The 17,273-nt window shown below is 35.7% G+C and overlaps 1 protein-coding gene across 1 annotated transcript in view; it reads right to left on the bottom strand.

Annotated features, from left to right (window-relative positions):
• Positions 1-17,273, bottom strand: part of Ifih1 (interferon induced with helicase C domain 1) — a 54,589-nt gene that overhangs the window by 25,433 nt on the left and 11,883 nt on the right. The window contains exon 4 of the mRNA XM_013029646.1: positions 4,072-4,176. Coding sequence (XP_012885100.1) covers positions 4,072-4,176 — 105 coding nt within the window. The remainder of the gene's footprint in view (positions 1-4,071; positions 4,177-17,273) is intronic.

The raw sequence follows: 17,273 nt of genomic DNA on the forward strand, positions 1-17,273 counted from the left end.
TCATGTAAGGTTCAAAATTATTCAAGAATAACACTATTTTTTACTTTAGGGAGCTTATAGAATCCTAATATTTTATCTTCATTAGAAGAATTTATTAAATAACTCTTCCCAAAAGAGCCAAAATATTTATAAAGTTGTTAATTAATGGAGAAAGTTTGTTAAAGGATAGCAATATCTTTTCTTCCTTGAATTTCACTCTAGGTAAATTTTAACATAGATTTTTAAGAATAATAAGTTGTTAATTAATGGAGAAAGTTTGTTAAAAGATAGCAATATCTTTTCTTCCTTGAATTTCACTCTAGGTAAATTTTAACATAGATTTTTAAGAATAATAAGGTGTTTCCTTTCTCACACATGTTTATGTTTGAAGAATAATTTCCTTCTCTTATATTTACTACAACAGAACTTGAAAGGAGAAAATATTACCACCTTTTTATTTATCTTTCCAAGGAATTTAAAACCAGGTTAAGTGAGTAAAATGTCAGCCTGACTACACTACACGTGTAAGATATTTAAAGTACTAATTAGTTTTAAAAGGGTTAGAATGGTAAACAGCCATCATTTTAAAAATTTAACTCTAGAACTTAAGTCAAAAGACTTAATGCTACTTAACTGGTCACCTACCACTAATTCATTCTGTAGTAAATACTGACTGTGTGACTATTACTTGTCATGTACTGCCTATATATATATATATATTTTTTTTTTTCCTCCCACAAAGAACTCAGTATATGGAACACTAGTGCTACTGTTTACGATATCTGGGTAGGTTTGGCATAAGGGTCATACTAGCTACTCAGAAGACAGAGGTGAAAGGATCACAGTTCAAGGCCAGGCCAGTCAAAATGCTAGTGAACACCCCATCTCAAGGTAATAGTGACTCACACTTGAATATGGGGCTAGGTGGGAGGCATAAGTAGGAAGATCAAAATCTGAGCCTGCCCTGGAAATAGAAAAGTAAGGGGAAAAAGGGCTTGGGCATGGATAAGTTGGCAGAGCTCCTTTCTCCCAAATGTGAGGCCCTAACTTTAAACCTTAGCATTGCCAAAATAAAATAATAGATGTAATAATTCATCTAATTAAAGTTCAGATTTAGTAACAAATGCCTACTTCTGTACTGTGTGGCTTTTATAGGTACTCAAAATCCTAATATCCTAATATTTCACCTCCATAAAATTATATATACATATAAGCCTATATGTGTATATACATATATATGCCTAGATAAATTAGTTGCTTGATAAATTATTAGTTCGATAATAGTCTTTAGTTTTGAGTTAAGACTAGGAGATTGGATGGGCAGCCTCACGTTTAAAATGCATAAAAACAGAGCAGATATGGTAGAAGTTAGAGTTGGATTCAATGTGAGAATAGCATCCAAAGTAAAAGAGCTGGGTGAGTGCTAAATATGCCGCTTGATTCTTGTCTTATCACATCCTCTGACACAGGGATGAAGAAATTATTCCTATAAACATAAAAAAAGAATTTTCTCTTCTCTGTCACCAGAAGGAGAAACTGGGCTGGAATCGCTGAGTCTGGAGCCAATTCCCCTTATAAAAGATATGTTTGGGTTCTTATTTGTTTGTTTATTTTTGGCTTTCTCTGAAAAGCATAATCAATTGCATACAATAAAGAAAATAGTATTTCAGGATGCACCGGCTTTGAATTACATTGTGCAATTCAAAACAAAACACAAAAAACTGTTGCAGACCTCAAAATTATATCATACAAATGGTCAAAAAAGAAATCAAATAGGGTTTAAATAATAATATTCTATTGGAACTACACCATGTGGCAAATTTCATTCTCACATTGATTTTGACAGCTGAGCTATTCTTAGAGAGAAAAGGTCTGTCACTGCATGTGTTTGAAATCGACAAAGTATTCTTTTACCTATAGTGTGCAACTATGGAAAAATACATGATTTCAGTTGGACAAATATTAATAGATATTACCTCAAAATAGAGTACACACCAAGCCAATGTACATTACCACATTTTTAAGAAGGGAGTATATATCTCTAAAAATGGGAAATGAAATTTTTTTACAATGTAATTAGAATACTTAAACTTTAAAAGGACCAATGATCAGATTTTGCTGTGGTCTAATATTTGCACAGAGAACATGACCTGTGTAAGCTCACATTCAGCGTACCATGTCTGCAAGTTTGCCTCTTAAGGAGGATTACACACATGGAGGATAACGTCTTTTTCAATGTCAATGGCAAAGGTTAAAATACAATTGCAAACCCCGTAATACTTTCCAGTTACTCAATATATCGTCACCAATTTACCAAAATTTCTGATTGAAGATTATGGCTTGAGCTTAACCTGGGGGTGAGAAATGTCATAATTTCCACCAGCTCAAAATTTTACTGCATACTCTGCAAAGTAATTCTTTGTCCCTAAACACTGATCTATCTAGGATTTCAAGTGTGTCCTTTGAAAATGTGCTCTAAAATATGTATTTGCCTTTGTAAATGTATTTGCTTTTTCAGAGTAGATTGCACTCAGTTTTATCACGTCTTTCACGCCACATTGAAGACTAAAAAATCAGCAAATACATTTGCTAACAGCTCTCAATAGGCAAAATGCCCCGCAAATAAAGGATACGTTTTAGATAATTTATCAAATGAATGAATATTGTTAAAAAGCCCTTACTTAGACAAATAAGAATGAAGACCACATCCAGAAGCTTAAAATCAGCCATATAGATGTTAACTATTGGCTGGGGTATATTTTTAGTTGTACCATCAATAACTTGCAATAGAAATGTTAATTATTAAATTTTAACAGTGTTATGACAAGGACAGAAAAACAAATACAATCTACAGAAATAAGCTTACATCAAGAACTTAATAAGCTCTAGCTGAACTGAACAGAAAATGAATTAACTCTTTTAAATTACAATTAAAGTTATGACTGACTCCTGGTTACTTTATTTTCTCCAAATGAACTTGTTCTTAAGAATACATAAGTAGAAGCAGAGGTACAATATAGGAAGCTCTTAGGGAAATGACAGCCTTGATACAAACTGTCTTTCCTGTAAGACTTACTGAAATCTATATTTCTATAATTCTGACAAGGCAGGAAGATAATCTAAATTATACAATACTTTGTAAGTGGAAACAACTCAACTATAAATAAAGAATAAAATAATGTTTTGGAACGTGTCGGTTTTCTATTGTTTCTTAGCTGTTCACATTGCAAAGAATATTTTGGTCATTTGTTACTTTTACTTATGAACTATTTCAAATATATAGATAAAATTATGTAATAGATATCTAATAACTTATGGCCCATAGCCAAAAGATGTTAACCTCCTAACTCAGTAGTAGTAATCACAGAATATACTATCAAAGAATATAAAAGAATAGTTTGAGTCCACTGAAATGACAGATTAGGAAATCTAATAGGAAAACATATTTAACTGATGAAGGAATAGGGGGTGGGAACTAGCACAGCCTTCTACTGCTACTGTGATTTACATCCAATATGAAGAACACTATGGGAAATAGCTAGTCAAGTCTTCAACTCTTGACCAAAGTATCTCATCTTATACTCCTATTGAAGAGCTGTGTATACAAAATGAGACTCTTTTAACTGTATGTGTAATTTCTAACCTTTCTGTTTCCTGGGTGTTGTTGGTTATCTGTAATTATCTAATCACCTTCCTCTTAATGAGAGTGTTATATTTTCACTTAAATATAATTTAATAAAAAGTTGCACCTGGAGGAAGATAATTGTACCAAGCTGCATGGAGAACTGAAGCGCAGTCCCAATGAATGAGAACAGACCTCATAATAAAATAGATGATGTGACTCTGTGAAATGTGGCATATACAGATCAAAAAGACAGAGCCTGAGTGAAAATTAGGATTTGGTTTTCAGGCTTTTGTAAGTTGTACTTTTAGAGGAAGTAAATGGCACGGTTCCAGGATGACTCCTGCAGAAAAGAATTGCCTTAATTACATAAGTAGTACATTAGGGAGTGTGTGAGCAGCCCCCATGCATTCCACTATATGGCGTCTTATTTCACACTTTTTAAGGTTTACACAACAGTTAGGCAGTACCTGAATCACTTCCCATGGTGCCTGAATCACTGCCCATGTTGCTGTTATGTCCAAGACTTTCATCTAAGCAGCTGACACTTCCTTCTGCCAAACTTGTGTCTGATTCTGCAAAGGAAAACATTTTAAAATATTTTTAAAATATTTCCGAGTATAAACGTATTTTAACTGCACACCTCTACAGCACACAGAACATACAGTTCAATGCAAAGTGAGGAAGGTACACCCAGACAATTATGAATAAAAGGTAAGAGTTTCTGGCAGGCTACACTAAAAACAAAAACTCCTCTAAGGATAGATAGCTACTGGGTAGTGATTCAAATATGTATTACCTATTTCACATACTGTACATGCAACATGAGAACAAATGCACCATCTCAAGCATGTGTGATTCTAATCAGTATTCTTCATGAAGATAATGGCCCCGACAAAGACTACTGAAGGTTGAAAATGGTTTTTAAGCAGAAATCATCGAGCTATTTTCATGTAAAATGATAGAGAACTAATGAAGTATGAAAATTATTAAAAAAGTACCTGAACCCACTGGGTAGTTATGAAAATGATATTTCAGTGATAAGTATATATTTAAAACTTCAAACTGAATTTTCTCAAGAAGAATATCACTGAAGCCTAGCATTACGCCTTACTAGAAGCGTATGGGAGTAGGAAATACTGTTTTTCTTTTCTAAGCTTCCAATAGTTAGTATGAATGGAAATTGCATATATTTTTGCTTAATCCTGATTTTCTGTTTTTCTGTCATCAGCAACAAAGCTTTCTGTATACCTTTCTTTCAAGGAAGGGATTTTTTCCCACAATGTTTGTTTCTGCGGATGTATTCAGTCTCAGCTTTAAGGAGCAGCAATAGGGTTACCCCATTAAAAGTCAGAGCACTGTGATTCTTCAGGTTGGCTCTGGAATCAGACTTGTGAAATTCGCAATTGACATTGCTCTGTTTTAGATTGCTCTTATTTAAAGTGCGTCTGACATCACTTATTTCACAGGCTATTAACTGATATTAGGTACAGTAAGCTCTTGGCACAGTAGCTCAATTGCAAGTGACTAGAAAAATAAATTGGGGAGAATGATGAAAGGGGTGACACTGATCAAGATCCATTGTATTCATAAACTGATTTGCTGCATGGTAACCCCTTTGTACATGGTAACTCCCTTGTATACCTACTTAAAGATAACAAAAACATAATTAAAAATGAATGTACATTATGTAGTTGGTATGTTACTAGTGCATCCAAACCAGTTGCTAATATTCTTAGAATAAACCATATTTCATAATCTTTGTATTTGGGAGATATTAACATTATTTCCTAAAGCTTTTCAATGCAATAATCAATTCTACTCAGGTAGCTCCTTTTGTTTTACTTCAAAATACTCTTGAGTGCCATGTGTGTATTCAGGGCTGGAAATAGAAATAGAAAGCAGATGCATAAGATGATACCAACAAAACTTCTGGAGAAAGAGATACAAATTATAGGTACTTATAACCAGTTAATTGTTTTTCAAGTCATAGGAAGTAAGTAGCTTTATATTGCAAAAAAAAAATCATTCCTTTCAAGTGTGTTTTAATGAGATTAATCCTTGTATACTGTTCTGTGGTGCTGTTACAATGAAGATGATTCCATCACAACCCAAAGTCCTCTCAAGCCCCCTTGTGGACAATGCTCCCCTAGTATCCTGCAGCAACCACAGATGTGGTTCCTGATCCTGTAATGTTATTCTCCCCAGGGTGTCATAAAAATGGTTCCGTGTGACATGCAATCTTCATGTCTGTCCACTTTAACTTAGCACAAAGTATTTGAGATTCATCCAGTGTTATTGCTATCAATAATGTCTTCCTTTTTATTGCAGCCTAGTATTCTATTGAGTATCCTGTGACATCTTAGACATTTCCCCTCCAATTTGAATAAGTCCATGTAGCTTGAGAGAGATAGGGGAATTTCTTGAAAGTTGGAAGTTAGCTGGTAAGAAAGTTGTAGAAAAATTCTCAATGGACGCACATACTGTTTAAGTATATTAGCACAACATAAATAAACTAATGTGAAATACTGTGCTTATCAGTTGTCGTAGATTAGCTCTGAAACTCGATTTGAGGAATCCCTTATGATCACACAGGGAAACCTGCGCATCTCACTGAGAGATTTTAAACATAGCACTTTGCAATTCCCAAAGGTATGTCTTGTTAGAAACTCAGAGGCGAGTGTTGGATCGAGCTGTCAAGCCGAAGAGCATTTTGGGCAGATGTACTGATGAAAAGAGAATATGATTTGTAAGGAAAAGGCAAGGTGTAAAATGAGATGGGAAAAATGTCATTTCAGGGATAATTCTGGTTCTAGAAATACAGGCTGAGAATTGTGAAGCCAAAAAAAAAAAAAAAACGTAAGTTGATTTGTTCTTTTACAAGTAGAATGAAGAACTGAAGAGAATAACAAAATCACTGAAACATACATAAAAATATAATGTAGAAAATATAAAATTACTCTCAGTAAATGAAATAGAAATGATCACTTGTGATGATGGTCAATTCCCATAATTTCCATCTATTTGTTGTGTATGTGAAGCCAGGCTTTCCTTAAGCTTTATTCTAGAGGGAATACATTTTGTGGGAGTTACTTATACAATATGTAAAAGAAATATTGATATAGTGTTGCTACTAGTAGGTGAGTATTACCGATTAAGTTCATTGTCTAGATCATTTATTTTAATCTCACAATCAAATCTGCAATTTATCTGGAGGACACCGAGTTCAGAGCTTGCATGAAAACTGTCATGAAAATTAGGTCTCCAGCTCTCAACACATGAAAGATATGCATTGTCAGCTTAATTTTGTAGGTGAGAATCCAAGACTCACAGAGATCCTGCAGTGTATCTATACCACACCTCTCTGGGGGGACAGCCCTACCTTTGTAAAAGTCCAGAAAGTTAGTACTTTTGCTACAACATCAACTTGGCTGCTGATCTGTGGGAAGCTTTGTAAACAAGCAAAGCATCCTGTATCCATCGTGTTCAGTGAAATAAAAATTGCTTTAAAAAAAAAGCAGCAACAGACATTTCATAGTCATGTCAAGTTCTCCTCTAAAATTAAAACAGAGCTTATCTTTCCAAGGGGGTGGAGTGGGGGAAGAAAAGTTTAAGAGGTGATTGTAGTTTGCTAACATTTTCTTATTCCCTTATAGAAGCCCAGTAACTTTCCATTCAAGAGTCCATACTCAGTTTTGCACGAAAATTAGAAAGGAATGCTATTGTCATCATGGAAGAAAACTAATGGCAATAATTCTGCTGATCCTATTATTAAAAAAATCAAAGCGAGTAGACAGAGGCCCATTTCTTTGTCATTTTAAGAGTACATAAATCTGTAGCTTCTCTACCCTAAAATAATCTAGTTTCCTAGGCAGCAAATTGTTCTGCATTTTTATTGTTCTTTTCTTTCTTAGAAAGTACAAAAGGAAATAACTTTAGTAATAAAATAAAATATACTGTATATCCCATTGAAAATGCCATCCCTAGAAGTTTTCCTGCTGCGTTTACTTAAAAAAAATTATCTCAGCTGGGCGCTGGTGGCTCACGCCTGTAATCCTAGATACTCAGGAGGCTGAGATCTGAGGATCGTGGTTTAAAGCCAGCCTGGGCAGGAGAGACCGTGAGACTCCTATCTCCAATAAACCACCAGAAAAACTAGAAGTGGCGCTGTAGCTCAAGTGGTAGCGTGCTCGCCTTGAGCTGAAGAGCTGAGGGACAGCGCCCAGGCCCAGAGTTCAAGCCCCACGACCGACAAAAAAAAAAAAAAATTATCTCTCACACACACATGTATACATCTCTCCAAAAAAAAAATGACACCAAGATCTATAAACTGAACTCACGTTACCAAAGATGAACCAACCAACCTATTGAGTATGTACCAAAAATTCCTCTATTGCTGGGTGCTAGTGGTATATGCCCATAATCCTAGCTAGTCAAGCTGAGACCTGAGGATCACGGTTCAAAGCCAGCCTGAGGAAGAAAAGTCTGTGAGACTCTTATCTCCAATTAAGTACCAAAAAATGGAAGTAGAAGTGGGCTTCAAGTGGTAGAACACTAGCTTTGAACTAAAAAGCAGGAACAGTGGCCAGACCTGGAATTCAAGCCCCAGGAGCAGCACAAACACCACAATACAAAATTCTCATACTTGCTATTTTTTAATATTACTTTCTTTTTTTAATTTGTGCTTATCAAAATGAAGTCTGACATTGGTTCTAATAAATAAACCCATGTGACATATCTGATTTTAAGGTAAAACATATATAAAGTCAATTGGTGATAAGCTTTTTCCATAAGAACATGTATTTAGAAAACAGCAACTTAGGTCTCCAGATCTGAAATCAGCAAGCAATTAGTACTTCCTTATTTATTATTTTAAGAATGACTTTGTTAAATCAAGGAGGAGAATCTTGAGAAACTGCTGGTTAAAGGTGTATTGAATATTGCCTACTAAGGTTAATTGACTTTTACACACACGGCATTTTCTCTAGGGAAATTATCAAAACTATGAGAGAAAGTGCAAAACGACAGTAATTTCTGTAAAAGTAGTCATTCATATCAATTTCTCTTGTAAGAAAGAAAATTATGCTTGTGTTCAAAGACAGGATTTTCTGTAATAGAGAAAAAGAACAGCTTTGGTTAGATATCTGAGGTCAGCCAAAGTCATGGAGGAACTGCCTCATTTTGGAAAGACATCTTGACTATTTGGCTAACAGGGAAGAAATACTAATTGGAATCTAAGAAATTTCATATTTCACTATCACAGGCCTTAAATACTTTAAAATATATATTCAAAATCACTTAGAAATGAAAAATATTGAAGTTAAGAAAATTCAAAGGATTTTGGAAAAGCATCTTTGAAGTGCTTTTACATCTATTTGAACGTAAAGTCTGCCCTCTGCTGGAAAATCTTATTATAACCAGCAGCAGAGAATAATACAGTTTTTATTCAGAGCTTAAGCTTCTTTAGGTAAAACTCAAGTTGGCTCTCACTTCCATTCCTTCCAGGCACTGTCTTTCCTATTTTCAGCCTCGCTACCTGTCTCACAATGTAGCCTCTTTATCCCTGCCTCCTTACAGGTTCTCTTTCCTGAAAGGTAGTTTTGCATTTCTTTAGGAAACAATACCAGAAGAAAGGGCCTCTGTGTATATGGAGAAAGAACACCAACTGCTCTGTTCTCCTGAGAGCTAGTGCTCACAAGGTCTTCAAGATGTCTAATTCCATTTTACATGGTAATTTTATGTTTATTCTGGTTCTGCACTCGGCGATGCATTGGAGTGTGTCACATCTAGCTTCCCTTCAGCTTCACAAGTCTCTCATTAAAAACTACCCCCGAAAACTCGACACACACACATGCACGCAGGTGCAGGCATACACATACATACAAAGCCTGCATGGGTTCACCAAAAGGGCTTTAATTTCATATTAATAATCATACATATCTCCTTTCCTTTGGAAACCATCTTTTGTGAGAGGAAATAGATCACTTTTATTTTCAGCTCTATGTATATGGATCTACACACTCACACACACGCTCACATTTTGGTCTGTCATATTTTGTCCTCTGTGCCAGGGAACATGTGTTCTCACAGAATGGAGAGGAGCCACCGCCACCCACCTTGCATATTCTCTCCTGGATCCAAGCTTCTAGGAAATGAGTTCCCCAAAGAGAAAAATCTCTCCGAGAGCACAGGCCCACATGGCTATCTGCGGAGCTCCTCTGCTCCTGTTTATAGAATTTGGTTTTGTTTTCCCCCCCCCTCTCTTTCACTGCTGAAATGTTTCAACTAGCATTGAATCTGAATTGTGTGTGTAGCAATGTTAGCTTAAATTGTACCATCTATGCCTGTTGGTCTTTGCACCTAGGTCTGCACATAGAACGATGGTTATTCAGATTTAGAATAACCACACCCATTGGAATGACCACTTTGCTTACTACCCAATAGCAACAAGCATCAAGATGACCACCTTGGAAGCAAGGCTCCTCAATAATGAGGTTTCAGGATTGCAAGGTAGACAAAGGTGAATTGGAATCCTAAACTTGACCAGGGGAAGTACAAGGGGACATATGTTTAAAGGGGAGTAAGTAATGTTAAACTGTCACTCTTCACACTGGGTTTTAAAGAGTTCACCATGGTTTAAAAGAGTTTTGCTAATTTTCATGGCATAAATATTCTCATCACAACCAATTTCAAAATATTACAATGAAATGGTAGTGTTCTGGTAGCTCATGCCTATAATCCTAGCTACCCAGAAGGTGAGATCTAGAGGACCGAGGTTCAAAGCCAGCATAGGTAGCAAAACCTACAAGACTCCATTTCCAATTAACCAGCAAAATGTTGGACTAGAGGCATGGCTGAAGTGATAGAGTGTTAGCTGTGAGCAAAAAAGCCAAGTAAGAGGGGATATCAGGGTGATGTCACTTCACGAAATGACCACTAGGTACATTCTCCTCATTGAAGATGGCCCCACAGTGATCATCTGAAATGAAACACATTCATTGGACTGGTATTTCATAATTATCCAAACACCGAGTCATTAATTTTTAAAATTTTCTCTTGATTTGGGAAAAGCAATTGTTAAAATTACAGTCAATTTCAGGCCCAGAGTTCAAGTCCCATGACCGACAAAGAACAAAGAAATATATATATATATAATTTAAATAAAATTACAGTCAACTAGGAGCCAATGGCTCACATCTATATATCCTAGCTACTCAGCAGGCTGAGATCTGAGGCTTGTGGTTTGAGGCTAGACTCACCAGAGATTTTTATCTCCAGTTAACCACCAAAAAGCCTGAAGTGGCTTGTATGATAGACCCTCAAGCAAAAAAGCTAAGAGATGGTGCCTAGACTCTGAGGAGCCCCAGTACCACCACCTGTCCCCTCTTCACAAATGTTCAATCCCCTTTTATGAAACTGTTTCCTTGAGCATGTTTGAGCATATTTGTTTTTACTTAAGTTAATGATGCTCTACCAACCTGAATTGCTGCCTGCCCACCTCTGTTTCCATCCAGCAAAGGACTTCAAGGATCAAGTGAAATGTCTGCTGTTCTCCCCCAAATGATCAAATTCATGGATCAGTCTTCTGTCTTTTCCAAATCTTCTCTCCCCTTTGACATATAGATCTTGTGCATCTTTCCTATGAAATAAATAATCTTTCTCTCTGGAGGCATGCGATTTGTTTTATTCACCTAAATTGCAACCATTTTGAGTACAAATACAATGGCTCAATACTTTGGTCATTCGATTCTATGACCTGACCAAGTCACTTCTGTCCTTATAAATGCTTGGTTTGTTTTATTCATTCATTCACTCATTTATTTATTTGTATATTACTTTTGTGTCAGTCCTAGGGCTCAAACTCAGAGCCTCATTACTGACACAAGTTCAAGGCTAATGCTCTACTACTTTAGCCATAGCTGTACATCTGGCTTTTTAATTTTTTTGTAGTTTCTTGGAGACAAGAGTCTTATGGACTGTGCTGCCTGGCTTGGCTTTGAACTTCAGTCCTCAGATCACAGCCTCCTGAGTTGATAAGATTACAGTCATGAGTCACTGGCACCCAGCAAATACTTGGTTTCTAATCCTTGTCTGTACCCCTAATAAGATAAGGCAAGATCTACTGCTCAAATTAAAAAGAAAATCACCACATTTGTTAAAATTCTGCTAAAATTCCTTAAAGTTTGTGGCCACAAACAAATGTCATATAAATAAGTCAGGCCTGCATTACTATATGCCAGTGCTATTTCTTTGATACAATACCTTTATCCTTATTTCCTTTTTGTACTCTTATGCATTTGTGAGGCATAGATAACCCATGGTAGTTTCTGATAAAATATGAGCTTATGAAATTCTTTAATAAGCTCCAATACCAGCAGTGTCAGCAGCAATGCTGTCTTTTCCTCTCCCTTTCCTCTCTCCACCCCCACCTGCTTGAACTAAATCAGAAATACTGCTAGTCTTCAGTAATTAATAACTAAATTCAGAAAAAAATTAAACATATAGGAAATATTCTTAATTCAAATAAATCCTGAAACAGTAAGGGTTATTCTGAGACAATTACTAAAGCAATTATCTTTTCCCTTTAGGTCTCAAATTCTGTGATTTTTTTTTCTTTCTAGAGATCCTAAAAATCTCTAGGCCATTACAGGTTAGTGATTTAGAATATTATTTTGGTCCTAAAGTCCCAGGATAAATTTTGTGGCATTTTAAAAGAAATTAGAATAGACTAAATCTAAGATTGGACTTTGGTCTATAAAAAGGCAAAACAACAACAACAACAATGAAAAAGTGCTGTAACAGATTGAGTCAGGGAGAAGGAGGCTGTTTTATAAAGGTCAATTTTTAAACCCCTCCTACAGAACATGATCTATGCAAAATATATCCACAATATATTCCAAAGCATAATGTCACCGGATAAACCTAAGGAGTTGAACATATGGGGAATATGAAAAAGAAGGTATTAAAGTCTGAAAACAAGCAGGTTGGTAAGCTCATTAGCTGGGGTGGAATTTTAAAATCTTCACGTGAACGAATATATAAATCAAAATATACACATGCGTTCACAGTCATGCGCACTGTGTATTCACACATGACACGCGCCACCGTTACATTATCATCCACATCAGAACTGAGAAATTCTTCGCTCTTTAGAAATGTAAAAGCGCCCTCTGCCGGTTGTATTTGGGTATTGCAATTCTAGGTTTACAATACAGAGATCTAACAAAGTAGTGGTTAAGTTTCAGAAATTTTTCTCTGACTAAATAATTTTACTTGATTTGAAATCTCATTCACTTGGCTTTTACTTTTATTACAGAGCTTTAATTCACAAAACAATGTATGAAAAAGCTCCGTGTAAACTAACCTCTCACTTGTTTGACAAAGTATCAATAGCAGATGATTAAAAATGATTTTGCAATTTTGCTAGAAACCTATAGAATTCAAGAAATTCACTTACCTATTTATTTCCTATAATTGAAACCTTATTATAGAAGGGAACAAATGTGTATTTTGTGTACTAGTGTTTGTATATGGAAGTGGTCTACAGAAATACCAGAAGTGTGTAACATATTCTCGTTATAAGATGACTAATGGTACCCAGTAGCAGAACCAATATATCCAGAATTAAATTGAAATTAATAATCTAATAAATATTTACATGTCATTTATAAATTATTGCTTTGATTTTGGAGAGAGTAAAATTATTTTTTGTTATATTTTAACTACTAAACACCTTCTTAGTGGGAAATGGTTGATTGTCATACTGAGAACGGAAGAGGAAGAAATCACAGCCCAGGTGTGTGATAGTATGCACACACTCACCAGAGCTATCCATTACAAAATTCTGAGATATGACACTTAGGATGCAGGAGAGAGGTGATTAATTGGTTTAAGGAATAGTCACTATTGCCAACAGTAATGGTTATGTGTGTTAGGGAGTAGAGAGTTCTAAAAAAAGAATCTTTGCATTGTAACTGCAAATAACAATACATGGATGCATGGAAGATATGCAAATTAGTTTAGAAATCCTTAATTTAGAATTACAAATGCTTTGCCTCATTTACTTATCTTTTTACACATTAAAATCATCTTTAATGTTTGCTTTAACAAGTTTCTTTCAGTACTACTTTGGTTATAGTCTAAAATATTAACCCACTATATTTGAATTTGAAATAAAGAATATATGTTATCATTATCTTAAAATGCATACAAAATTATTCAAATACATGTTAGAAACTACTTTCTTCCTTTTACATTTATTTTTCACAGTTAGATTCTAAGAACACCTTTTATTCTAAGAACACTTTATAGACAAAATTATTTCATATTGAATTTACAACAAAAATTTCAATCAAAAAATTTATTAGCTAGGTACAGTAGCATATTCTATAATCACAGCATTCAAGGCAGTGAGATCATGAGTTTTTGAAATGAACTCGGACTACATAGTGAGTTCCAAGTTAGTCTAAGCTACCTTCTTCTAGGCAAAGAGTACAAGTTATTTATATCAGTAATTCTAGGGTAAGGTCCAGAAAATGAACAGATCCTCGTATTTAAAATCACCAGCATTATCAAAAAAGCAAAACCTGGATCTTGAGAAGCCTGCTTGTCATCGCGTTCCTACAATCTAGAAGATCCCAGTGAGTTGGGTCCTCAGATTCCTGTCTAGATTACTGTATAGCATTGCACACCATCACATGAACACATATTTTTTTAACACTCTATACTTCTCTTTCCTAACTCTTGTTAGGAGTGCAGCTCTAAGATGACTGCTATGTGGTCCACACACCATGATGGAAAATTTCCTACTGTATCCTGGCACTGAATAAGGTGCCTGGCCAATGACAGGAGTGTGCTAACTCTTTCTTAAGGAAAAGAAGTGAAAGGAAGTGAGACAGGGTGTTTAGAGAAAGGGAGGAAATAGGGAATGATTTCAAGGGAGGGGAGGCAAACTTTTCTGTCAACTAAAATAATGTCCATGTGTATATGTGTATATATATATGTATATATATATTTCTTTTTTAAAGCCTGTAAGTGTAAAAAGAAGAACAAATTTAAAACATTTGCCTCTTTCTCTACGTGTGTGTGTGCGTGAGCATGCACACGCACACACCAGTACTGGGGTCTGAACTCAGGACCGAAGTGCTGTCCTAGAGCTTTAGTCCTTAAGACTGCAACTGTATCACTTAAGTCACAGCTCTACTTCTGGCTTTTTGGTGGTCACCTGGAGAATATCCTGGACCTTCCTGCCTGGCCTGGCTTTGATCTATGATCCTCAGAACTCAGCGTTCTGAGTACCTATGACTACAGGAAAGACATTGGTGCCAGGCAACTTTGTCTACTACCTACTCAGATTAGGTAAATTGCAAGGTGACTTTCGTCTGAAAGCTGTCATTTGTGATTCAGGATCCTCTCCCGGACTCAGTTTGGTCGTCAATTCTTTCTAGTTTTGGACTTAGAAAACCACCAGCAATCCATAGAATTTTCAAGTATCCCATTAAGAAACTGTTAAACAAGAAAGACCCACATTGTGAGAGAAGATTTGGGCAGTGCTATAGACTAGAGATGTCTGAAGGAAAGTGCAGATGTTAGAACACTTAGCTAATCTCCACAAATGAAGTGTGACCTGTGACCATTATCTGCAGTAGCATCTGAGAGAATGGAATCACCGGATGCTCTCTACATTTGTTGACTCAGAATCTGTAATTCAACAAGATGCCTCCCCAAGGTAGTTCATCTGGTGTGAAAGCCCCAGAATTACTGCATTTAAAAATACTGTGAAGAGCCAGAGAGACAGTGCTGCTTACTCTGCCTCCTTTGTGAGCACTGGAAAACAAATAGCAAATTGACCTGAGTGAAAGTAAAAGAATGATTTCTAGGGGGCAGGCAAGGTGTGCCAGGGGGAGGTGGGAAGGAAGAGACAGGCCAAGGGCGGAAGCAAGTCGGACGGACAGTGTCAATGCACAGTGTGCCCACGTATAGAAATTTCACAGTGGATCCCATTAATTTGTACATCTCAGTAATCCTAACTACACAGGACAGTGCTGGAGGATCATAGTTCAAAGCCAGCCTGGGCAGAAAAGTCTCTATTTACAAAGTAGCAGACAAAAAGTAAACAGGTTGGAGAAGTAGATCAAGTGCTTAAAGCACCAGCAAATTAGCTGATAAACACCAGGCTTGAGCTCCAATCTCAGTACCAGCAAAAAAAAAAGTGATAATTATTTTTATTGTAAAAGATAATGTGTACTAAAGACAGATTAAAATCATTTATGTCAAGCCAGGTGCTGGTTGGCTCAGGCCTGTAATACTAGCTACTTAGGAGGCTGAGACCTGAGGATTATGGTTCAAACTCAGCTTGGGCAGGAAAATTCAGGAGACTATTATCTCCACCAAACCACTCAGAAAACCAGAAGTAATGCTCTGGCTCAAGTGGTAGAGCACTAGCCTTGAGCTGAAGAGCTGAGGGATAGCGCCCAGGCCCAGTGTTCAAGTCCTACGTCTGACAAAAAAAAAATCATTTATGTCTTGAAACCCTATGACATTTTTCTAAACCCTATAACATATGTTCTAAACATATCCAACCATTTTGATATATATGTATAATGTTTAAGTATTCTCTATTTTGACATATTCCAATTGTTTTGTACTCTCCTTAACAAACACAATTTAAAACACTTAATCTTTTTTACAAAATACTTTAAAAATTTACATGAATCTATATTCTCTTGTCTAAATACTAAGTAAATACATTTATTTAATAATATATAATAAAATGCAGTGATAATATATTCATTTTTATTATTAATATTCAAAATATACTTCATTGGAAGTATAATGAATACTCTAAAATGTTACTATCATTATTACTTTTGAATTTTGAAAACTTTCTTCAAGTTATATAGGGAAATGATTTGTATGGCTAAGTAATAGAAACAATATTTTAGGAATCCATCAATAAATATGCAAATTTATGTCAGTGTCTTTTCTCATTCTTTCCCTTAATCATTAACTACATACTCAATATTTTAGAAAATGTCTAAAATAACATGTAGACTGATATGGAAAATAGAAGAGTTAAATTCCTGCATGTGAATGCTATAGCAAATGAAAGAAAGAATTGAATTATAAATAATGTAATTTAAAGATTTCAGTATATTTTATAAATTTCTAAAATAAGAAGTTGAAAAACATTTACAAAATTATCTGCGAAAAATATACCTCCTTAATTTAAGTGGAGAGCAGTCAGAAATAGGAAATCAAAAGATTCAATGAAAGAGCTATATATAGCTTAATTTTGTCAGATACAGCTGGATAAGCTCCAGCAAACAAGATGACCAAACACCAGGCCCTGAGTTCCAATCCCACCAAAAATAAAATGTGTTAATTATAATTCTCAAAAACTCAAAAGGTGCCTGGTGCTGGCAGCTCACGCCTGTAATTCTAACTACTCAGGAAGCTAAGATCTGAGGGTCGCAGTTCAAAGCCAACCTGGGCAGGAAAATCTGTGAGACACTTATCTGCAATAAACCACCAGAAAACCACTAGTGGCGCTATGGCTCAAGTGGTAGAGTGCTTGTGTTGAGCTGAAGAGCTGAGGGCCAGCACCCAGGCCCAGAGTTCGAGCCCCACAACCAACAAAAAATTGTTTTTTTTGTTGTTAGAAAATGTTGAT

Source organism: Dipodomys ordii, unplaced genomic scaffold, assembly GCF_000151885.1.
Source record: "Dipodomys ordii isolate 6190 unplaced genomic scaffold, Dord_2.0 Scaffold5, whole genome shotgun sequence".
In the NCBI taxonomy this organism is placed as follows: Eukaryota; Metazoa; Chordata; class Mammalia; order Rodentia; family Heteromyidae; genus Dipodomys; species Dipodomys ordii.